General features: G+C 55.8%; 1 protein-coding gene across 5 annotated transcripts in view; it reads left to right on the top strand.

Annotated features, from left to right (window-relative positions):
* The window catches only part of CACNA2D2 (calcium voltage-gated channel auxiliary subunit alpha2delta 2), a 117,176-nt gene that overhangs the window by 36,781 nt on the left and 56,281 nt on the right, over window positions 1-24,114 (top strand). For all 5 annotated transcript variants that reach the window (XM_032592123.1, XM_032592122.1, XM_032592120.1 and 2 more), the window contains exon 2: window positions 8,970-9,086. In XM_032592123.1, coding sequence (XP_032448014.1) covers window positions 8,970-9,086 — 117 coding nt within the window. The remainder of the gene's footprint in view (window positions 1-8,969; window positions 9,087-24,114) is intronic.

The raw sequence follows: 24,114 nt of genomic DNA, 5'->3' as shown, positions 1-24,114 counted from the left end.
CATTTGTCCAGCTGCCAGAGCCTTGGTTTCTTTAGCTGTAAAATGGGGACAACAACCATACCTGCCTGTGGGGATTGTTCTGACTCAGTGGGTTAAGTGCAGAGCCCTGTCTCACCTCCTGGAGGGGAGGGCCTATCCTCACTGTTGTCCCTCCAAAGCTCAGAGGCCGAGGAGTCCTAGGGGAAGGCAGGCAGGGCCCACTGGGTAGGGAGGCAGCAGGAGAGAGCTGAGCCAGGGTGGGTGGCAAAGGGGCCCAGACGCTGGCACAGATAACCTGTTTCCCATAAACACAGGCGCCTACACCAGCCACACGAGTTGGGAAGCGCGGGTGTGTTTACTCACACTCCCCCGTGCCGGCTGGTGTGCTGGGCACAGCTTCCCTCCCAGCTGCCTCGACAGCCGGTGGCTCCCTGCTCAGGGCGGGGAGCCAGCAGGGGCCCCGGATCTGCCTACAGTTCCATTCCCCTCGGGCTCAAGTCCCCCATTCCTGATGCTATCCTGGACCAAATCAGGAGGACAGGGGCGCTGAGAGTCTCCTCTGGTGTCCATGTGGTTGGGCTGTGATACACTCCCCGGCTGTTTAAGAGCACCTGAGTAGACAAAGGCCTGGAGGAAGAGTAGACAAAGGCTGGAACTGTCTGGGACCCATGCCTTGAGTTTAGACCCACGCCCCCTCCATCCCCACAATCCAGCTGACTTCTCAGTGAGTGCTTCCCAGTGGGGTGTGGATGGCACCCAGAACTAGTGGGTGCACATTGCAAGTGGGTGCCGTTGCAGGGGCCCTGGTGTCCCATGGACCCTAGGATGCTGGGACTCCATGTTTCTGGTTCTCTGCTCTGTGAGCACCTTATCTGAGCTCAGCTGGTCTGTGCATCATCTCCATGGAGTAAGGGCAGATTCTTGGCTGGGCAGGAGTCTCCATGGCACTGTATTGCCCTTTTGAGACACACAGGTGCCCAGTGCTGACATGGCAGTCAGGGACATTGGAGTGTGTCCTGCTAGCCCCCATGGACTTGGCCATTTGACATTGTGGTAGTGACACACCGCCCTCCAGTCAGATTCCTTTCTCACCTCCCACCTGTCCACAGACTGTTTGACCACCAAGGAAGCCAGAACCTAGGGAGAAAGGTCAGACTGCAAACTTCACGTAGGCACACAGCCATGGGGATGCTGCTGTCTGACGATAACAGCCTAGAGTCCAGCCCGCTGTGCAGGGTGACCATGAGTGAATTCCTGCTCAGCACCCCTGATGGCTGGACTTGCATGCTTCCTGTGACAGGGAGCTCCCTATCTATCCAGGCAATGTTCCCAGGGTTTGGGAGCCTTGAGTGTGAGAAAGTTCCTCCAGTTTTCCCTGAGCTGGAATATGACCCTCTCCTCACAGGTGCCATTAGGGACCTCAGAGTTGTGCCCTCAGGAACTTTGGAGAAAGGACTTCTGCTTGGAGCTGGGTGGAGCCATGCCCACCCCCCTACCCGGGACTGCTCTCACCTGAAATACATAGGCCTTAACACTAGAGGCCTTGTTCCAAGTCAAGTCTGGAATAATGGTTGGATAATCAGGATTACCACGGTTTTAAAGTCAGCTTAGAAATTCACATCTGTTTCAGAGGAGCAAAGATGGGCCACACCCAGGAATGGTCACGCAAACAGCTTGTGTTTGTGGCTGGCCATGTCTTGCCCTGGGGTGTGTGCGGGGCAGGCCTCGCAGAGGTGGGGGTCTACATGGAGACAAGTGCAGGGAGGGCTGCACAGACTGGCCCTAGCTCAGTTGGGAGGATTTGGTTTATTGTTTTGTGTTGGGTTTTGTGTCTTTTGAAAAACAAGAGATTGAGCCTTTTTATGACATGGATTTTACAGCGTAACGAGGCAGCGTAATTTCCCATTCTCAGCAGCAAGTGCACTTTTTACACTAATTGCATAATTAGACATAATGTACTAATTGCGGTAATGGATGACAGTCAACGAAACTTTAACTTTAAAAACAGGGAGGCGTTGCTGGGGGTGGTGGCGGGGGCTTTGTGCCCCTATGAGTTTTTCCAAGGGAAATCTGCTGGTGAGAGCTCCTACTGGCTGCCTCTTGGGGGCCCAGGGTCCACTGAGCCACCAAGGCCTTCTCACCTTGTGATCTAGGCCCCAGCTCCCTCTCCTGAGCTGCCTGGCTTATGTAACCTCTCTGTCTGCTCACAGTCTGCCCCCCAGCCTCCCTTCTGCCCTCCACAAGCCCCTGTGCTCCTGCTACTGAACAGTCCACTGATGTTCCCTCCTCCCAGCCTCTGCACCTGCCATTACTCCTGCCCGGTTCACTATTCCCCGGCCACCCCTGAGTCTGGCAGACTCCACCCAGCCTTTCAGACTCTCCCCTGTAAAGCCATCCCAATCTTTTCCTTGACAGCACCCCCCCCCCCAGCTGGCTGTACTCAAGCAGGTGAGCCCCATTCCCAGTGTCTCTTGCATACCTCTTCCTGCTGCCACCCCTCTGTCCTTGGCAGTCCAAAGGGACACCTGTCCCCTCTGGATGGTGAGTCCTAGGAAGGCAAGAACAAGATCTGGTCCATCTCTGCTGCCCCAAGCTCAAGAGGGCCCTAGAACTGGTGGCGTGAATATGGCATGCCCCAGTGGAAATGTAAGGACATGGGGGTGGGGTGGGGAGTAAATGGAGCAAATAATGGGCCACCCAGGAGGGCCACATCCTGACCTCCTCCTCAAAGCCAGGCCAGGAGCCCTCCTCTCTGCTCCCACACTGCCTTCATGTTCTCCATTGCAGCCCCCATAGGACCACATTGTAATGGCCTGGGTGGTGTCCATGACTTCCTCTAAACAGACGGTTCATTCCAGGAAATCCCTATTCAGTATGAAGGTTGGTAATGTGGCAACCAGCATGATCATGTACAAACCCTGCTTGTGACATGACACCATATATGGCTAACTATGGAACCAACCCACCACAGGATGGTGGCAGTGTGGCATGGCCACATGAGAACTACTGTGGCAGCCAGTGAATGTCAGCAGCTGATGAACATGTGACCAAGTGGCACATAGTCCCCTGTCTGTGCACCAGCTGTGTGCTCTGAGGGTCCCTTGCCCTTGCTTTTACTGTAAGTCCCGCACTAGGTAGGCCAGGGAGGGGCTACACCCTGGCTGCAGAGAGCTGTCAGCCACACACATAGTCCAGGGCCTGGACTATCTCCAGAGCAGCTGGGTTAGGGTTTTTATGCACCCACTATGGGGCAGCCCCCCTTGTCCCATCAGGACCTGAGCTGTGGCGCTCAGGGTTTGGGTAAAGGGAGAGCCCAGGAGCTGCCCTGTCCTGGATCTGTCCTCGATCTCTCCTAAGTCTTGAGTGCTCTCAGTGGGAGGGGACCACAGGTACCTGGCTACTCCATTGATCCTATGGCCTTCAAGGGTGATTAGCAGTCGTGTCAATACCCTCAATTTTCCCTGCAAAGGCAGGAGATGGGCAACAGTCTGGCGGGAGTGAGGTTGGAGGCCTGAGATCCAGCTTTGCCCTGACTGGCCGGGGTCCCTGAGCTAATCACTACCAGTTTCCCCCACCTCTTGGCCCAGCTCAGGGTCCCTAAGCCACCAGGAGCTCCCTGTCCTCCGACCCAAGGCTCTCCTGATCCTGGCACAAGTGTGACCCATTCCAATCCCTGTGACCCTGTGGCCTTTCCAGTGCTTGCCCCTGTGGGCTGGCCTCGGGGGGCCCAGCCCACCATCTGTGGTCCCCTTGCTGTTCTCCGTGCAGGGGCCTGTTGGCATGAGGGCTAGGTGGTTAGGACCCTCACCAGCTGCTCCTTTCAAGACCAGGGACTGGATACTGAGACATGACTGGATGGGGTTAGAGAATAGCAAATCCCCTGGGAGGTCGTATTGTGGGGCTTTACTCCCTGTGCCCTGCCCATGCCCTGCCCAGTAACCTGAGTGGTGGGAGGGAGCCAGGATGCTGGAGCACCCGGGTAGCTGAACACCCAACTGAGCCTGGGCCTGTGAGGAGACAGCCAGCAGCAGGGCCCAGCCTGTGTCAAATCTTTCTCGTTCCATTTTCTTTCTGATTTAATTTTCCAGAGATTAGGGCCCGTTCACCTTCGCTGCAGAGAGGAGCCTCACACGCACCTGGTTTTACTCCCAGTGTTGGGTGGTTATATAGTCCATCGGGCTGGTTCTGCCAGTCCGCCCCTCCTTCTCTCCAGAATGGAGGCCTTCAGTGTGACCCTGGTTCCCTCACCTTGTGCCTCACCTTCAAGTACGGGAATAAGTGCAGGGAACCGAAGTGCACAGATTGTGACCTGAAGCAAGGGTTTTGGGTCAGACAGATCTGGTTTGAATCTGATCTCTACTGTATAACTTAAGCTCTCTGACCCTCAGTGCCCTGTCTGCTACATGGACATGATCAGAAGCGTACCTCCTCGGGTTGTCCAAGATCAGTGAGGCCAGGTGTGAAAACATCTGCCCCAGGGTGGCCAGAGCCAGCACTCAGTGAACAGCATCCTTCCCGGGGCCTCCATTGTCCCTCTTTCCCCTTTGCCCTCCTCTCCCTCCCCTCCTCACCTTCCTTTTACTCTCCTTTCTCCCCACCTTCCTACTGTCTCTGGGCAGGTTAGGTGCTGGCTCAGGGCCAGGCCCCACTGCTGCTGGTTCTGGGACTTTGCAAAGAGCCTCTCCAGTATGACTGGGGGCATCCAGGTCTCCAGTCCTGGGGTCTCTTGTCTCCTGTGATGGCTGTCTCTGTTTCCAGGTACCTCAGAACTTGACCCCACTCCGAGTCAGGACTGTTGGGAGCTGTGGGGACGAGGGTGGCTCTGTCTGCCCCTGTGTGCATCCAGGCTTCCTGCCCAAGGTCGTCGTATCTACAGGTGTCCTCTAGGCTCCTCTTTATGTGGAGGCCCCCCGGGGAAGCAGGGGGGCTGGGCAGAGGTTCTGGGGCCCCTGACCTTGGCCTCCACAAGCCCTTAAAATCCTAGGCCGAAAGGCTGGCCAGATATACCACTTAACTAAAGAATCACTAGAGCTGAGAGAGGGTTGGGGTTGAGGCCAGTACTGGGACGCACAGGGAGGGAGGTGAAGAGATGAGGGGAGAGATAGAGGGACAGGTCTCCATAACTGAGTGGGGGAGGTGCCCTCAGGGGAGGAAGCCATAAGTATCTGAGGGGAGCCAGGGACTCCTGTGAACAAAGGGCTGCAAGCTGCCTCTGAATTGTCATCCCTTGGGGTCTTAGCCACCCCTGCTCCCAGCCCTGTTCCCCCCACCCCACCTCCATATGCTCACCTGGCTCCAGCCAGCCTGTCTGCCAGTCTGCTGCCCTGACCCACTACCATTCATCATCTCTGTGGGATAGAGCCCCTGCCTCTTCCTCCCCCATCATGGCTGGTGCCAAGCTGCAACAGCCTGTAGACCTGTGAGCCCCCAAATCTTTCCTCAGTCTAGCCGCCTGTGCAGAAGTCGGGGCCTTGGAGGCTGTGCTGCTGTGGGAGCTGTTGGGTTTTTCCAATTAGCTTGCTGGGCCAAGGACACCAGCGGGCGTGCGGTCCTGCTGTGGTTGTTGAGGCCCTGCACCCGGTGCACCCTGGCCTGTCTGTTGCTTCTAAGCTGACCCCAGGGACCAGGGCTAGAGGCTGGGGCTCAAGGGGAGCCAGCCCTGGCATACTTTCTGCCCTGGGGTCTCCCAGGCTTCCTGCTAGGCCTGTAGGTAGAAAGCACCTCCTCAGACAGCATCAATGGAGAGATGCCCTATCTCCCAGGGTGGGACCATCTGCTGAACGGTGTCACTCAGATCTCCCTGGGACACAGGGCTCAGCTCAGGTCCCACCCCCAGGAGCCAGGGACACCTGGAACAGGTTCAAGGGAATGTTTAGAGGGATGAAGCACTCGGGATAGAAGGAACAAGGGCTACTATGTCTCAGCGGCTCTTTTGGGATTGGGGCACAGGCTTGGCTGGTAGTTTGACCAGGCCCTGAGGCTCTAGGATTCAGCCCTCATCTCTCCAGAAACTCCTTCTAGCCCATTTTACCACCCTTGCTCTAGAGAGGATTTAGAAAGGCAGGGAAGGCAGACGGGAAACAGGGACAGCATGAGCAAAGGTGTGGTAGTGGGCATCAGCATAGGCTGGGGACCCAGAAGCCTGCAGGGACACACCAGGTCAATGGGCTGGAGAGGCCACCAATGCTGACACCGGGGGCCAGCAGAAAGATGTCATAGAGGGTCCTTGGGACAGGAAGAAAGTGTGGCAGATGAAGCACCAGGTTCCAAGGGGTAGCACAGCTGCAAGCAGGAATATGAGTCAGACTGAGGTCTAGCTGGTCGCAGAGCTCTGCTCTTGAGCAGGGTATTGGGCATATGCATTTGCCAAGGGTCCATTACACACAGGCCCAGTGCCTGGGGAGAGCTGGAAGGGAGATGGCTTTGGCTGTGCTGTATCAGTGGCGTCTCTGTGTCTAGGCTCCCCTGTTGTCACCTCTCGGGCCCAGGCTGAGGTGTTGGAGACAAGAACAGTATGGCTGGAGAGGGGCTTCCCAGGAAGGCCTGGGAAGAGGGTGGGGCTGGGGGCGAGCCAACCCCAGGAGACCACGGCTGTCTGCCCAGGAATGGGAGCCAATGGCTTCAGATCCTTAGTGTACAGATATAGCAGAGAGAGTGGAGGCAGGGAGGGACTGTGATTCCTTCTGCAGAATTCTGGTGATCCTCAACAATAGCAGCAGCGACAATAGTGTAGGTTCTTTGCAGTCCTCCATCAGCCTGCAGAGAGGGGACTGCTGTTCTCTCGCTTAATAAATCGGACACCAAGGTTCAGACGTGAGGTGACTCTTAGCAGGGTTCCTGCTTTCAAGCCCTTATGCCACCTTTCAGGGCCCTGGGGTGTGACCCTGCCACCTGGAGACCCACTCCCTCTATGGCTCCTGAGCCCTGTCTTAGTCACCATGCGACGCTGCAAGGGCTACCCTGGATCCTGTGGGGAGGAACTCCGGGGCTCCCAGAGGAGAGTTGTCAGGAGGCTGCTTGGTCCAGCCTCTGATCCAGGACTGCCGCGGCTATGGACAGCCCTGTTTGGGACACCTGGGAATGACCTTGACAGGAGAGTCAGGTGTCCGAACTTCATCCCCTACCCAGAGAAGCCAGGCAGCTGCGCCCCCTGCTGGCACAAGTGGGCCAGGGTGCACTCGGCCGAGGTTTTAGAAAGTATAGCTGGCCTCAACAAGCCCAGGGTGTCCCGGCTCCAGGCCAGCAGCTCATGCTTGGGAAAGGGTGTATTTTTAAAGCCCTGAAACCTGGGAAGGAGAGGTCCAGGAGGACCTGGCTTTGCCACTCAGAGTCGTGTGGACTTGACCTGTCCTTTCTTGTTTCTGAGCCTCAACTCCCCCCAACAGTGGGCACTGCACTCCAGGCTCTCCACATTTCCCAGTGACCCCAGACTCAGACCCCTCCTTGATCTCTGTCTCCACCATCTTCTGTCTGGGGGCCTCTGCCCTGAGGCCCAGCCCAGGGAACCCAGGGAACAGCCTGGCCTGATGCCCACTTGGGGCCTCCGTCCTCCCTGGCCCTGCGTCCAGGCCTCATGCCTCGCCCTCTAATCGGCACTGCTCTGTGGGAAGGAGCGAATTCGCCACAAATTATTTTGTTCTAAGAGAAGGACAAAAAGAAAAGAGAAGCCGGGAAGGATGGGGGGCGGCAGGAGGAGGAGACTGCCTGAGCCGGCTTTGTGTGGCACTTTAACCCTTGGACTGCTGGGTGCTGAGTGGGCGGCAGGGCAGGGGCTCTGGCGCCTGATCCCCCACCTCCTCCCCCATCAACTGCTGGAGGCCTTATCTCCCCCTCCTCTGGCTGTCACTCTCCGACCTTATCTTGCCTGCCTGTCTGTCTCTCATCAGCTGCCTCTCCCACCTCCTTATCTCCTCCTCATCACCTCTTCTCTCTCTGCATTCCTCTGGTTCTGCACTGCCCAATGGCGTGGCCCGATGGCAGCAGTTCAGTAGTGGCATATGACCTCTGTGAAGGAGTCAGCTTTGGGAACAGACCTCTTGGGGTCATTTGGATGGACACACGTGAGTGTACAATGCACACACACGTACGCACATGCACACATCCATGCATGTGCAGACACCCAAGACCCCAGCCTGGAACAAAGAGGCCGGCTGAATTCACTTCTGTGACTCACATATAAGCCCCAGGCTTCATCTAGAGGCCCTAACCCCATCCTACCCCCAACATGCAGGCACATGCACACAGATGGATGTGTGTTGAGCCATAACACACACACTCACGCATGCAGATGCAGACTGTCAGCTTTATACCCCCACGTGAGTGTGTGCACAGACCCAGTTCTCAAGGAGAGAGGGGCAGATTTATCCTCCCCACATGCCTCCTTTTCCCTGGTCCCTGCCCCCATAGTCTGTGCGCTGAATGAGACAGAAACCCCTAGGGGTGCCTAGAGTCCCCACTGCAGTTTCTGTAAATGCCCTGGGGCAACACCAGCAAAAAAGGGTATAGGGGTGGCTATATGTGATGCATATGTGGTGTAGTGAGTGTGACAGTGTCCTCATGTCAGCAGGCATGTGGTATGCCGTGTGTGCTTATTGGTCCCATCTCCCCCCCTCCCCCCCAACACACACACCCTGCCTCCTATTGAACCCACCCTTCCGCCTCTGCTGCTCTCAGCCACTCTGAACTAGTCACACGGTTGTTGCTCATGGCTCCTGGAGGAGGAACCCTGAGTCCCAGAGAAGGCAGTGACAACCCCATCCCACCAGCCACAACCAGGGCAAGCTGTGAAACCCATGACCGTAGTAGCCTTTCTTCAAGTTCAGGAGGGCAGTGGGCCCAACCCTCAGACGTCCATGCTCTCCGAATGGCCAGAGCCAGAGTTGGGGCAGGGCCAAGGGCTGGATCATACTGTGCAGGGGGGATATGAAGGGGCTGTGACATGGAAATGTGGGACCACCCTGGCCTCACCCCTGGCTCCTGCTTCCTTCTAGATCTACAAGGACAACCGGAATCTGTTTGAGGTGCAGGAGAACGAGCCTCAGAAGTTGGTGGAGAAGGTGGCAGGAGACATCGAGAGCCTGCTGGACAGGAAGGTGCAGGCCCTGAAGGTAGGTGCAGTTATGTGGGTTGAGGGAGGGCCAGGCGAGTGACTCTGCACTGTGTGGGCAGTGTGCCTACCCAGCGTGAACACGTGGCCCTCCTGGCCCTCTGTATTCAGGCTGAATTCACTGGCAGGGCTGTGCCCACCTGGACTGTGGGCAGCAATGGCAGGAACAGATAGTTTTATCTGGAGGGTGACCTGGGGTCTTGGGGCTCTTGTGCGGGCATGAAGGTGGGGCCCAGGCAGGCTTGGAGTTCTCAGATTCCTCTGTTCTATGAGCGTGCCCTGGGTGAGCATCTGCTGATGGCTGGGAGGGTAGGCTGCAGCTCTGATGGGGGGGGGGGATGTGGAACGGCCCCAAATGCCCCACAGAGAATGTGGGAGCCATGTAAGGCTAGGGATTGGAGCCCCTGCTCTGCCCATGACCTTGAATGTTTCTCTGCCTCCCTCTGAGCCTCACTCTCCCCCTCTAATCTTAGAGAGATTGTGCCTGTCAGCTCCAAGGTGCTGCCATTCTGGGAGTTGACAGACCCTACTCAGCTGCACTGACCACTTGTACAAAGCCAGCAGGCCTGTCGAACTCCACCCACCCCAAGGGAGTGCAGGTGGGGAGGGCCTTCTAGAGCTACAAGGTTGTGCAGTAAATGAGGGAGAGTGTCTAAGCTGCCCGCAGATCAGAGGCACAGCTGCCACTGCCTCAGCCTCAGCCTGTGTCAAAAAGAGGAATCCAATAAAAAGGAATGGAGTACTGATGATGCACATGACAACATGGATGAACTTGAAAACATTCTGCTAAGTGAAAGAAGCTTGCCACAAAAGACCACCTATTGTGTGATCCCATTTCTGTGAAATATCCAGAATAGGCAAATCCACAGAAATGGGAAGTACATTAGTGGTTGCCTAGGGCTGGAAGGGAGGGGGAATAAGGAGGGACTGCTAATGGGTACAGGGTTTCTTTTTGGGGTGATGAAAATACTCTAAAATTAGATTGTGGTGATGGTTGTACAACTCTGAATGTGCTAAAAAAAAAAAAAAAAAAACCAACACTGAATTATATACTTTACGTGGGTAAATTCTGTAGTATGTGAATTGTATCTCAGTAAAACTATTTTTTTTTAAAAGGATGAGCAAATCCATACAAGCCATACCCAAGCTCAGACCAGGGGCCTGGCAGGGTTAAATCAGGTCAGTGACCTAGCTCAAGCCCCCACCACATCCAGGCCCCAAGGAGAGAACTCTCTTCCCCAGGAGCTGGGCCCTGCCATCCCCCTGGGGTCCCCTGCCCATCCTGTGTGACCTGGAATCATAGAATAGGGAGAGGCTGGCATGCTGGGACCAGAGTCCCAGAGGAAGTGGAGCCTGAAGGCCTCCCAACCCAGGGTGGATCCAGACGACCCAGAGTGAGCCCAGCCCCAGTCCAGCCTGACCTTCAGGAACTCCTGGTCACAGGTGGGGAGACAATTGGAGAAATGAACTGCCCCGGGGAGGAGGCAAAGCCCAGCCTTCAACTGGGACAGCAGTCCCAGGGTAGGGCAAGAGTGTCTCCCCTGACTGTGAGAAACATTCTGCTGCCCTATCCATCCAGCATATCATGTCCCCTCCTTGCTTTTCCTAGAACTGGGACTGACCTGGATCCTGTCCCCTCCTTTCTTGCCTCTCTTTCTCTCTCTCTTCCATTCATTCCAGACTCCTCATTTGCCCACTACTTCCTTACTTTCCTCCATTTTACAAAGTGCGGGCAACCAGCCCTGAACTTGTGTTGAAACTTGCTGATAAATTTGGGAAGAGGCATCCTTTAGGCCCGCTGCCCACCTTGGCTTTAGGACCAGTTCCCTCAATGAGAGGTGCTGAGTGGTGGCAATGACAGATGCCTGACCTGCCCTCCACAGATGGAGCCCAGGGCCCAGCCCCCTGCCCATCCTCCCCGGACACTGCAAGTCTGAGGTCCCTCCCCAAGTTCTTCTCCCCAATTCTAAACAAACTATCAACCTTGATAGCTTGGCAGGGAGGGTAGAGCCCAAGGCCTGGGTCCTGATCCCAACTGTCTCTATACCCCACCCACATGCTGGACCCTGCCCCTCAAGGCAGGGCAGAGGTCTCTCTCCTTCCCACTGCATCTACAGCCTAGCCCATGGCCTGGTACATAGTTGGTGCCAAATACAAATTATTTTCTTTTTATTTTTTTAAAATTTATTTAAGTAATCTCTACACCCAGTGTGGGGCTCAAACTCACAACTCCAACATCAAGAGTTGCATGCCCTTCCAACTGAGCCAGCCTGACATGCCACAAATTATTTTCAATAGAAGAATGATGGGGGAGAGCCTGAAGGGCTCAGTTGGTTGAGCAACCAACTCTTGATTTTGGCTCAGGTCATGATCCCAGGGTCCTGAAATCGAGCCCCACATCAGGCTCCACTCTGAGCGTGAATCCTGCTGCTTGGGATTCTCTCTCTCTCTCTCTCTCTCTCTCTCTCTCTCTCTCTCCCTTTCTCTCCCTCTCTCTCTCCCTCTGCCCCTCTCCCCTGCTCTCACATGTGCTGTTTCTCTCTCTCCTTCTCTCTCTCTCTCTCTCTCTCTCAAATAAAAGAAAAAAGAATGATGGAAAAGGGCATTCACTGTTTGGGCACTCACCATGTCTTGTCTGTCACAGGTTACTCTCACTGCAACCCCATGAGGGAGGCCCACTTCACAGAGGGGACAGAGACTCAGACATGCCATGCATCAGGCCAGGATGTGAACCCAGGTCACTCTGATGCTAAGCCATGCCCTTGACTCCCACATGATTCCAAGGTGTGCACAGAGCCCACCACCCTTACCTTCCCAGCACTCTGCTGGGCCATGAACCCCCCTACTGCAGTGCCTCTGGCTCTAGGTCCACAAGATGCTTCTGTCCATATCCCCAGAGGATGCAGAGGACAACCATCCTTCCCCTGCCTTGGTCCTAATTGTTCAGGATGAGCTTTGGTCTTAATTGTGTTTTAATTTGCTTTTAATCAAGTTCTGGCCCTTCTTTCCTTTCTCACATTTGTTTGCAGCCTGGGTGCATATGGAGGCAGGGATGTGGGGGCCTGGACCCCTTGCCCCCCCGTCCATTGTTCCTCTCTCCCTGGACCCCATCCAGTAATCCAATTTAAATCCTCTTGCTCTGGTCTGGAATTTTAATTTGGGACTTGCAAAGAGGAATCTGAGCAACACAGGACGGAAGTTCATTGGCTCATCTAATCAGGGACAATCAGACATTTGTTACGAGTTTCTCCAAGCTGCACAAGGTGATTTATGCAAGCAAGAGTCAGGGAAGGAGCAGGGCCAGGTCAGGAGCCTTGCAACACGGGCAACCAGCATTCCCAAGTCCAGGAAACCTGCTAGGGCCTTAGCTTTGGAAACATGGAGGGGAGCTGTTTTATGAATTCTACTACCAGGGAGATGGGTCCTCTGAGCCAAGGCCCACTCTCTAAGGGTCTTAAGTCCCAGGAGAGGGAGGGAGGTACCTGAGTTCTTACAGCACATTGGAGGCAGAGTTGCCTTAGCAACTTACAGCACATTGGAGGCAGCCCAAATCTGGACTCTGTTGTCCTCCCTGCTGGGGCCTTGACACACAGCCCTTGTCAGAAAGGTCATTTCTTCCTGGTTGTATTTTTTTCCTCCATTGAGTCATCAACATTCTCTAGTGGACTACTGTGTGCCAGGCTGGTGCTGGTGGGCAGGGGGAGGACAGGCCCTGCTCCTGCCCTCATAGAGCACTCAGTCTAGTCCCATCCCAAGCCTTAGCATCCCTCTCTGTAAAATAGGGACATGAGACCATCCCTGCCCAGTACTTCTGGTCTCAGTCTCATACCTCCAGGAGCCATCATTTATAAAGGCCACAAAGAAAACAGTGTCCCCAAAGGTTGTGCCACCTTCAGCACCATCCCTGATACCTCTGTTCTGTGGCTTAGAGGAGAGGCTGTGAGAGGAGATACAGCCTTGATAAGGTCAGGAGTGACCCGAATGCGAGGGGTTCCAGCCTCCTCTCAGGGGTGGGGCCATGGGCATTGTGGTTCAGTTGTCTCAGTTCCCAGAGAATGGGAAGCCCAAGGCCAGAGCACTCAGGGACATCAGTGTGGCTAGAGCCTGCTCTTGGGGAGACCCTCTTACCTCAAACTTCAAACAAACCAGAGGCAGTGGAAAGGCTTGACTAGGGATCCAGGACCTAGAGACCTCAGTCCTTAAGCTCTCCCCTTCTACCATGCCCATGTTCCCCATGCTCCACCTCAAGTACCTCCTGCTATTCCCAGGGCCAAGACCTTTCCAGACGTTGTGCCTTTGTACCTTTGTCTTCCTATGGTGTTTTTCAAACTTTTTTTCTTTAAGTGGGCTCCACGCCCAACTCAGGGCTTGAACTCATGACCCTGAGATCAAGACCTGAGCTGAGATCAAGAGTCAGACATTCAACCAGCTGAGCCACCCAGGTGCCCCTTGTCTTCCTGCAGTGTTTTGAAACCTGCTTGAACATTGAGGTCACTTGGAGAGATTTTAAATGGTGATGCCCAGGCCTCGCCCCAAACCAAGTACATCAGATTCTCCAGGGATGGGGCTGAGCTTCAATATTTCTCAGTGCCCCACAGATGATTTATGTAGATTCAGAAGTCAGAATGTTTCCCCTAAAATGGGCAGAAATAATTCCCTCCCATGATCATTGGCCTCTTTCTTAGTGCCTATCAGGTGCCTAGCCTACGATGAGCCAGAACACTCCAGATCTCTCCAAATCCTCTTTACAAGCCGAGAGTATCATATCCTCATTTTACATTTGAGGAAATTGAGCCCCAGAGAGTTTAAACCACTGGCCCTAAGCCCCACACCAAATTCAGGCTTTAGATCTGGGCAGCTGGGCTTCAGACCCCACAAACTGCCCCCCAACACTGGCCTCCTCTGGACTACCACCGGTGGCCACATGGCATTTGCTGACTGCAGGGTGTGGACAGGGCTGAGGGAAGAAGAGATGGGGCTCTGGCCTCCTCTGATAGTGGCTTGCCCTGGAATGACCTAGTGACCTTGGGCAAGTGCCTGCGCCCACAAGTTCTTCCTTGGGCAGTGGAGACAGACACTGTGCACCCGTGAGGCCCAGCCCAGCCTTGTGAGGCCCAGATGGATGGGACAGGGGGTGGCGCAGCTGCAGCCCTGGATCTGGGGGCTCCAGTGGGCAGTGTTCCCACCCTCAGTCACCTCTCTGGGGAGCGAGCATCATTTAAAGAGTAAAATTAAAAACCCTTCTGCACACAGCCGCCCTGCTTTTGCCGCTAATGGCCACTTAACCCAATTAAACTGATGCATTGTTGGCAGTGTGGCCAGGTCTGTTCAGGAACTGGGCCCTGGGTTGGGTGCTCAGAGGAATAGAAGGAATGAGCCAGGGAGGGGGCCGGGGAGCTCCCCCTCCCAAGCTGTAGAGCAGACCACTCCTGTCAGGAGGGAGCACACTCCACCTCGCTCCTGCTTACTTGCTGCTTTTCTCTCCAAGGCTTCATCCAAGGCAGGGTTTCTCAGTGTCAGCACTACTGACATTTCAAGCAGGATAATTCTTGGTTGTGGGGGCTGCTCTGTGCACCGTAGGATTGCTCAGCAGCGTCCTTGCCTTGCACCCACTAGATGCCAGTAGTACACCACTCCCCCAGCTGTAACAACCAGAGATGTCCCCAAATCTTGTCAAATGTCACCTGGGGGGAAAACTCCCTTCCCCCCAAATCCTGGTTGAGAACCACTGGTGTAATGGGACAGAGAGATGCAGCCATGATGAATAAAAGCCGCGTAAGCAGGGGACATGGGGACCTCAGAGAGGTGCAGATGGAATGGGGCAGCTGTAGCAGGAGGAAGATCACTTCAGTTTAAGAGGGTAAAACTGAGCTTGGGGCTGCCTGGAAGAGGCAGCAAGGATTTGGGGGGAAGAGTTTGGCACTGAGACAGCCAGAGGCTGGTTCAGAGCTGGGTCCTCCGCTGCACTGATTGATGGGGGTTGGACGGGCAGATCAGCCCTGAAAGGACAAGGCCTGGAGGAGGCCTGGCCCAGAGTAGGAGTCTCAGGAACATTTGTACAACAGGTGACTCTGCGTTCTGGCTGGAGGTCACCCTCTGGGATCTGACTGCAGACTGGGAAGCTCTAAAAGCCACAGTAATGGGGGACAGACAGGCAAGGGATTCTGTAGCATGGGCTGCCCCTGCCCACCCTTCTCCGTGCAATTAAAAGGTGTTTACGTGGGGCCGGCAGTGGCTTCTGCCTCCCCTTCATTACAAACATTAAGAGATCTTGACCCTTCCACTTTTCCGCTCTTGAAAGGAGCCACAGACACGTAGAGCCAATTAGGCGCACGCGTGGGCGCCAGGGGCCTGAGCAGCCTGTTCTCCCTGATTGCGACGTTTAAGGCTGATTATTCTCCCCTCACCCAAACAGCGCTGCTGCTTCCTGGCAAGGTGCCAGTGCCACCCAGAGGAGCCACCTGGGGCCCCCAGGGATGGGGGGAGCACAGAATAAGTGAATGGACATCTGTTGAATGCTTCTCATGTGGGAACTCTTGGGGACCCCCACCTAACAGAGGGAGGCAGCAAGAGAGCCGGCCAGCAAGGAAACAAGGACAGGGACCTGGGCCGTGGTGAGCACTCAGGAGAGACAAGGCAGCATGTGGTGGCAGAGTGACCACTCAGGAACAGGGCTCAGAGGGAGCTCCTCCTCCGAGGTGGCCTGAGCGTGTAGGGGAGGAAAGGTAAGCTGCTGTGCACTCCCCATATACCCACAGGCCCTGGGAGTCAGCGTGAGCCTTGGGCAAAGACACACCGCTCCCAGCAACCGGTGGAGGTGTACCTGGGGATGGCCTCCTCGGAGGATACATGGTGTGGCCAGAGACCCCTAGAAAGCTGCAGCCTCAGCCAGCCTCCCTGGAAATGAAGAGGGAGGTCGTGCAGGTGGGGTGTGTCCCCAGGATCCTTAGGGGAAACCTCATTCATCCTCTTCTCCTACTCGCCCTACCCAGTGGTGGTCAGATGAGGGCCTGGCTCGGCCTGTCAGGCTAAAGAAAGGCCGAGCTGTGTGTTCGGGCCAGCCTTCCCTAGTTCCTAGGATTTCCCCTGTAGAGCAGGCTCCTCTTGTGGCTCCTCCTCCATAGTACAGGGACCTCAAGAAGGGTCAGAAGAGCTGTGGTCATTCCCCAGCATCTTCTAGCCAAAGGATCTAGGGGCCTGGGTGCAACACCCCTGAGTCCACAGAGCCTGGTGGATCAGCCTTATACCCCCCGCCCTGCTGCTGAGCTCTCCCTAGTGGCTGAAGGTCAGAGGAAACTAAAGGGCCATGTGTCAGGCCAGGAAGCTCAACATCCTGTCTGCCCTGACCAGCATTGACCACTTCTTGTGGAGATACCTTAGCCAAGGCACCCCAGACCCAGAACTTGCTCCAAGAGGGGGTGTCAGCCTCACCTGCCCAGTGGCCTTGCTCCATGACGCCAGGTGCTTTCCCCATAGCACCGTTCAGTCTCCCTGTCATTTGCGTGTTCACTCAGTCATTCAGCAAACCTTCCCATTGCCCCCAGCCTGACCCCAGGTGTGGAGCCAGTCTCTGCTTTACTGTAGAGCAGAATTACCATTTTACAGATGAGGAAACAGAGGTGCAGAGACAGTGCCAGCCTTGACTGTTGCCTGGCTAAAACAGGGTCACAATTCCCCCAGCTCACCCTGGCTCCTGAGCCTGTGTGCCTGCTCCTCACGGAGCTCCTGAGGATTGGCAGGAAGTAGAGCCATGCTGACTAGAGCAAAGAGGAAGCCCCAGGGTGGGGAAGGAAAAGTTGAGGGTCTGCAAGGCAGAGGGCAGAGCACAAACAAGGGCCTAGGGGCAAGACCTCAGTTGGGGGACACAGGATAGCTAGAGAGTGGATAGATAGCTAGAGAGTGGGTTCCTATTCAACCTGTATGTCCTGACTACCACAGGAAAGGGAATCTAGGGCATGAGGGTGGGGGGTCAGCCAAATGGATGAAATGGCCGTGGGCCCCCAGGGGAGACACACTGGATTGCACTCCCAGAGAAGCCGGCGCTGAGGTAGGATCCTCTCCTGCTTCTGCCCACCTCCTTGGGGGTCCTAGCTGGACATGTGGGGCAGATGCTGGGATGTGGAAGAACAGGGCCCGCAGGTGCCACAGGGACAAACCAGTCTAATTCAGGATCAGAGAAGTGAGAAATTTAATTGAGTTTTAATAGCTTCTGGCCCTTTGTTCTGAAACCTCATGTACAAGGGCTGGGGGAGGGAGGGTGCATCTAAGGCAGGGTGAGCCGGTGGCCCAGCTAGTCCCCATCCTCCAGGACCCCATACTTTGAGGAGACAGACAAACTCTGAGATCCTCGTGTATAGAACAGCTGATATGGGAGGGGAAGTCTAAGGAGACAGCCTGGAGGTGGTGGCACTTGAGCTGGTAGAATTTCCAAAAGTGGAGGAAGGGAAGAAGGAAGGCACCAAGCCCTGGCCTGGCAGTGAGCATGAGCAGAAGTGAGTCAGGCTGCGTCTGTCCATACGGGTTTTGTGAGCTGGAAAGGGAGCCCAGCAGGTGTAGCCTGTGCATCATTTTCCACTGGAGGGGAGGGGGGTGAAGAGATGACAGAGGTAGGGGGCAGGGCTCACCACCTGAGGCCTGGGGTGGTAGCTGCACATTGGTAAGCATGGCCCCTTCAGGGTGCGGCAGCCTTGGGAGCAGCCAGTCACTTCTGTCATCCCCATTTTTCATGGCTTAACATACCTAGGGACCAATGCCTCTGCTTTGATAGTGGGTACCTATGGGAGAAGTGAGTCGGCTCACAGGGCTGCTGGCAGAGAGGGCCTGGTTCCTTGCACCCAGCACAGGCATGGTGAGAAGCCCCTCTGAGGTCCCTCATTACTCTTTCCAAACCCACACCTGAAGGCCAGCCCAGCCCATGGTGTCATAGTGACCCTGGGTGGGGTCCCCCAAGGTTTTCCTGGAGATCAGTTGATCCTGGCTCACTGTGTCAAGGGATACCAGGTACTTTGGGTGCTGTTTGCTTCCTTCAACTTTTGTTTACCGAGTGCTGAGCAACCGGTGTGTATGAGCACCATACTAGGTTACCAGGTCCAGAGATGGGGGAATAGACCTATGGGGCTCCTCCCTCAAAGAGTGCGGTCTGCTCAAGGTGACAGTGATATGACCCATTCCACAAAGTGTAGGCCAGGGTGGTAAGCCTGTGGATACTGATCAGGCCTAGGGGACCTGGGGTGGGGGCAGGGGGGTTGCTGAAGATGTAGCCAGGCAGAGGAAGAGGGTCCAAGGCGGAGGGCACAGCAAAGTACAGACCGGAGGTACAGAGAGCATGTACATGTCTTCATGGTGGGGCATCCACATGCATATGGTGATGGAAGGTCTCGCCCGATGGCGTGGCCGTGCAGAGCACGTGCACAAACACACTGTGAGGTGGGCCTTCGGCAGAGGCATGCAGGGCTATGCCCAGTGGAGACATCATTCCTTGCAGTCTAGTGGAAACCTCACCTAGTGACCACAACCTGCATAGTCCTAACCTTGCACTGTTCCAAAAAGAACCTTTGGCCATGAGTCCCCCATAAAGATGTGGCATGGCTCATGATACACATGACCAGGCCCAGAGCGGAAGGTGGCCAAGAATCAGGGGCCTCAACCACTGCTGTGCCATAGCCCCCACTCTGCACTTGAGTAGCGCACTGAACCCTTGGCAGATCTCACTTTCTCTGGGCTTCAGTTTCCCTACCCGGACAGTAGGAGCAACAAGCATAGCCTCACAGATCTGTCATCAGAGTTTATGCGCAGACCTTGGTGACACCGATTCAAGAAGGAATGCACATGGGACAAGTCCCATGGATGAGACTGGTCTGTGCCTAGCACGGGACTGACCCCAGGCCATCGGTCTTCAGGCCGGCTCCCCCTACTCTGGATGCCTCATCAAGGGCCTGTCCCTAGCTTCCACTTCTGTGGGCCACACTGTCCAGGCTGCTTAATGCTTCCTGCCTCCTGGCACAGGGCTTGGGTCCCTTGTTTGAGAGGCTGGTCACGGTTGTCAGGCCCTTTGTTCCAGCCTTCCTGTGTTTGCCCACTTGGTGCCTCAGCGAATGGGAGTCGCGGCATGTTTGCTGTGTCAACACCAGCTGGAGCCGAGGGTGTGAGGCCCTATCGCCAGCTGCCCAGGTGCCTTGGGTCCAGCCCCTCCCTGGATAGTTGGGGTTGATGGGCAAGCAGGCAGCTCCCCACCTATGACCCACCGATTCACCCACTTGACTGCTGGGCCTGGACTGGGTAGGTACGGGGAACCAGCAAGGGCATCCCCAGGCCAGGAGCAGGATTAGGAGGGACCAGTGCAGTCTCCCCTTGGCACAACTCAGGAACTTCCTGGCAGAGATGGCCTTCAGGCCTCTCAAGGCCAAGTTTGGGGCTTCCCCACCCCCTATGCAGAGTCCCTCCTCAGGCCCAGCTCCACCCCTCGCCTCCCCTGTGTTCCTTGTCATCAGATCCAGCAGCATCCAATTTGAGGAGGCATGAGCGTCAGGCAGATGGACAGATGGATAGACAGGCACTGAGACAGGGTCAGGGCAGGGGATCAGAGAAGAGTCCACCTGGCAGGATTGCCGAGGGTTTTGTCTGAGCTGAGACTTGACTGGCTCTTAGACCTGTGTGTGCTGTGTGGTTATCACTCTTACAAGGCAGGGGCTTGGGCCACGGGGAAGATCGCCATCACTTGACCTCACTTTGGGCTTTCATGAAAGAGTCCCGGTTACCTGGAAGCACAGAGAAGTAACACTGAGGCTGAGGCTGAGGCTGAAGCTGGAGGGAAGGAGGGGGTTTGCCTCCCAGAGGGTGGGGAAGAGCATTCTGCGAAAGAGAACAGCATGGAGGGGCCCTGCGGGTAGGAGTGTGGGGTCAGGCAGAGTTGAGTGTAGCTTAGGGGTTAGAATGGGAAGGGAAACAAGCTGAACCCTCCAGGTTCTGGGTGGGGGTGGGGGGGGTGGAGAAGGTGGCACTTACGGGGACAGGGGGTCTTGGACGGTCAGGAGCAGGCTGTGGGGTGAGAAGGCCGAACCCCCAGGAACCGATGGGGATTGTCAGCAAGTAGGCAGCACTTCCTGCCCGCCCCCACCTTCCGTCCTCAGGTGTTTGCTGACCCCTACCCAGAGGGAAGCGTGGTGAGACTGGTGTGCACAGTGGTGTGTGGTGCTCACGTCTCGGGGAGTGAGAGCTGTGGCCTTCTACCCAGAGCCACTCACATCTTCGTGTCCTTGTGCGAGTTTAGCACCACTACACATCCTTGCCCAGAGCTCTGAGGGTCTCGGAGCTCTTCTGAGCTTACATCTTGGACCTTTGGCTCTGGTCATTGGGGGCCTCAGGGCCCTGCTGGGTGCTGGGGCTTAGGGAGTCCAAGAGCATCTTCCCATACACCCATAGTATGAAGGGCTGAAGAGTTGGGGAGTAGGTACCGTGAGATGAGAGGAACAGCCTGGGCTGGTGTACCCTCACATCCCTCAGGTGGGAGGGCCCTGACCCGAGGGGCCAGCAGATGAGTGGGCATTTAAACGAGAAAATGCATCTATCCGTTCTCAGCCAGCAGTGGTGACGGCCCCGTTAATGACAGCTACAGCTACACTGTCTTCTGTCTTGGATGTTCGTGCATAGGACCCCCACCACAAGCACAGCTCTAACTAACCCCAAGACACAAGGTTGCAGGGGAGCGAGTGTAGGGGAGGCATGGGAGAGTGTGGCTGTTCTTCCCTCTCCTGGGCTTATGTGTGTATGTATCCCATGGGGGGTGTCTAGACATGAGCGTGTATGTTCTCATGTACATGCACACACTGACTTGTTTCCCTAAGGTTGCGGCTTTCACATGGCCCAGGATTAAGCTGTGTGACTGTGGCCTGAGTGACAGGGCTGCAGCCCCCACTCCGTATGGCCCTGGCAGAAGCACCAAGCCCCACAGTCTCCCAGGGATAACAGTGACCTTTCTCTACCTCCCACATGCATACCTGTGTCTCCTTTTATCAAATATGCTGCTAATCTCATCTCCTTGTATGACTGCCGTGTAATTAGTTCATTTTGCAAAATACTGCATCTGTCTTATTTTCCCTTCCCCTTTTCCTTTTCCCAGGAAGGGGTAGGCGGGGATGGGATTGAGGAAGATTACTGGGGATGAGTCCATCTTGCAGGTCAGCTCTGGCCACCCCCTGTGCACAGGACCCCCCACCCCATGCACTGGCCCCCTTAACATACATGCTGGACCCGGGGCCTGGTGACCAGATGGAGGTCAGTGGGCTGAGGGTGTCTGTACCCTCCCTGTGGCAGGAGGAAGGGATGGAGTAGGGTTGACCAAGCCCTGCTCTGGGAGCACCTATGGGTATCTGCTCACACTCAGGGACTGATCAGGCCAAGCTAGGCTCAGACTGAGTCACTAAGTGGAGTTGCCCCTGGTAGGCACGTGTATGGCAGGCAGGCTGGGAGTGAGGGGGCAGAATGCCGAATGCCAAACGCCTCTGCTCAGTATGCATGGCCGTGCATGGATGAGCTGAGCCAGGTGTGCAGCCAATACTTGGTTTATAGGAATCCCAATGATCCTCATTAACATCTGTCTGCCACCCCGCCTGTTGGACAAGATCCCACAGCAATCGGGCTGCCCTGAACCCCCCATACTCTCCACCCCACCCATCCCGACCAGCATCTGGTCTAGCCGTGAGGTGGGGGCTTCTTGAGACAATGAACTATAGACAGGGCACATATGGAGCCCCCCAGCAGGTGGCCCAGGCCTTGGCCCTGACCAAGCATGGCAGCTCCAGCCAGGGGCACCAGGAACATCTGCCTCCAGTGGTAGGGCTAGGCAGAAGGAGCAGTGCAGGAATTTAAGCTGTTTTAGCCTCAGCAATTGGTGCTGCTCTGGTCCAGCCATCACTGCTGAGCCCCCTGCCCCACCTCCCCCACCCATTCCCCAGATGGGAAACCAGAGGTAGCCGAGGCCTCATCTGCACAGAGAGCCCTCAGTGGCTCAGAACCTGCTGCAGTGGTGGGCCCCGGGCATTTGGAAGGATTGGGCTCCAGCCCTCAGCTGGTGTGGCCTACTTTCCCACGACCCCCCCACTGCCCCCACTGTCTCCCCGCCTTCTCTTGCTCCAACTCCCTCAGGATGTGAATTCTCTTAAACTTTTAATTAAAAACATTTTCCTTTCTCCCCCCAAGGTTTGCTTCCCTGTGATTTTCCTCTTAGAAGGAGAGATGGGGGGGGAGGGGCAGCGGACAAGGAGTGGAGGTCGGGCCTTCCTAAGTCTCCATAGAGAACCCAAGGGAGCCAGAGCCTGGCCTGGAGGAGGCTGCCGGCTGCCCCCTGCACCATGTCACCCTTCCTGGCTTCCTGGCTATCGAGAGCAGCATTTCTAAGGGCTCCAGCCCTGGGTACACTGCCAAATTTGAGGAATGGTGCCAGCCCCGAGGGCCTGTGTGCACTCCCACCGCACCCCACATAATCGCTCAAGAACCATAGCACATGCCCATTTCCACCGAGCTTTCCCATGAGAGTGCTGTCTGCTCCAGCAGCTTCAGGGTCACTCCTGAGTCCGTTGATCACAAGTTGGAAAAATGTTCCCAAGGTTACTTGTCAGGCAAAATGCAGCCCAGGGTTGGTGTCATGGGCCTCGAGGTCACCAACTAGGTCACAGATGTTTCACATGTAAAATTCCCAACACAGCTCAGGGGGACAAGGTCAGGTCCTGGCTCACAAGATTGTGGTCCCAGGAATTCTGGGGACACAGGTCCTTGATGCCAGGAAACCAGAACAGCTTCTCTAATTATGGGGCTGGAGGAAGGCTGGCCCACTCCCTGTCCCCAGGCAGCGGCATGTTAGCCTATCCCTGACTCGGGAGGGAAATGCCACCACGTCCTCAAGGTCCCATTCCAGAATTGGAGCCCACCAAATGTCTGGAATTTCTTCCTTATGTCAGATCATGATCCCTCTTGCTGAAGCCTAAGCCTTGGTTCCACCTCTGGAGAATTTTGGCTTAGACTTCCTTGCCCATTAGCCCTCCCTGGCCCAGGAGACACAGACTGAGTTACCACACCCCCCACCCCCATGTTCCTGTCCCTTCCTCCATTCCTCTATAGGCAAGTGCCTCCATCTGAAGCTTCTAGGCAAAGCCCAGGAAGCCCCCCACAAATTCAGACACATCCTCACATCACATTCTAAGATGTCCCCACCACAGGTTGTACCTCTCCCATCTCAAGGGCAACCCCCCTGCCCCACCAAGTCTCCAAAGGCTTAGGACTCAAGACTCCAGCCAGGCCTGAGCCCAGGGGAAGAGCAGAGACATTGCCAGCAGAGCCCACGCCCCCATGGGCCTAGCCCCTCACCCCTTGCTTTGTTCCTCCTGTCCAGCCTGCAGCAGTCGACAGGGGACATTGGCCCTCATGGGAGCATCAGGATGCCCCAGAGAAGGGGCTGCAATGGGGACATTGGCCCTGAGGGGCTAGAACAAAAGTTCGTTTACCACTCACCTCTTGGGCTGCCCTTAGTACCCCTCCTGACACACTGCATGTGTGTCCGGGACTGGCCCTGGGAGCACTCAGGGAGACATCCCCACAGAGGCCGGTGAGCTGTGACAGGATCTGGCCGGGGAATTGGCCAGGAGGAGGGGCAGGCCAGATGGGACCACAGCATAAAAAAAGGAATGAAGGGGCCATGGGCAGGGGCGAGCTTGAGGAAGAGGCAGTGCACAACCAAGAAGGTAGAAATGGCAGTGGGAGGCCTTGAACACCAGGCCTTGGAAGCCCTGGCAGCCTTTTGAGTAAGGCAGGAATATTATTCATTTTACAACATATATTGAGCACCTACTGCATGCCTGTGCCTGTGTTGTGACCTGGCCCAGCCCCCAGGCAGTGCCCACTTCTACTGCAGATGCTTTGCGGCTCTGGGGAGTGGTGGTGATCTTAGGGGAGGAGCCTGTGTATTCCCCACAGGGCAGGTGGGGTGCAGCCTCTTCTGGCTAATAGGAACAGAAGTATGGTACTGCCTCTCACGG

This window comes from Lynx canadensis, chromosome A2, assembly GCF_007474595.2.
Source record: "Lynx canadensis isolate LIC74 chromosome A2, mLynCan4.pri.v2, whole genome shotgun sequence".
In the NCBI taxonomy this organism is placed as follows: Eukaryota; Metazoa; Chordata; class Mammalia; order Carnivora; family Felidae; genus Lynx; species Lynx canadensis.
The sequence above is the reverse complement of the archived record's forward strand: the minus strand, read 5'-3'. Positions and strand labels throughout refer to the sequence as shown.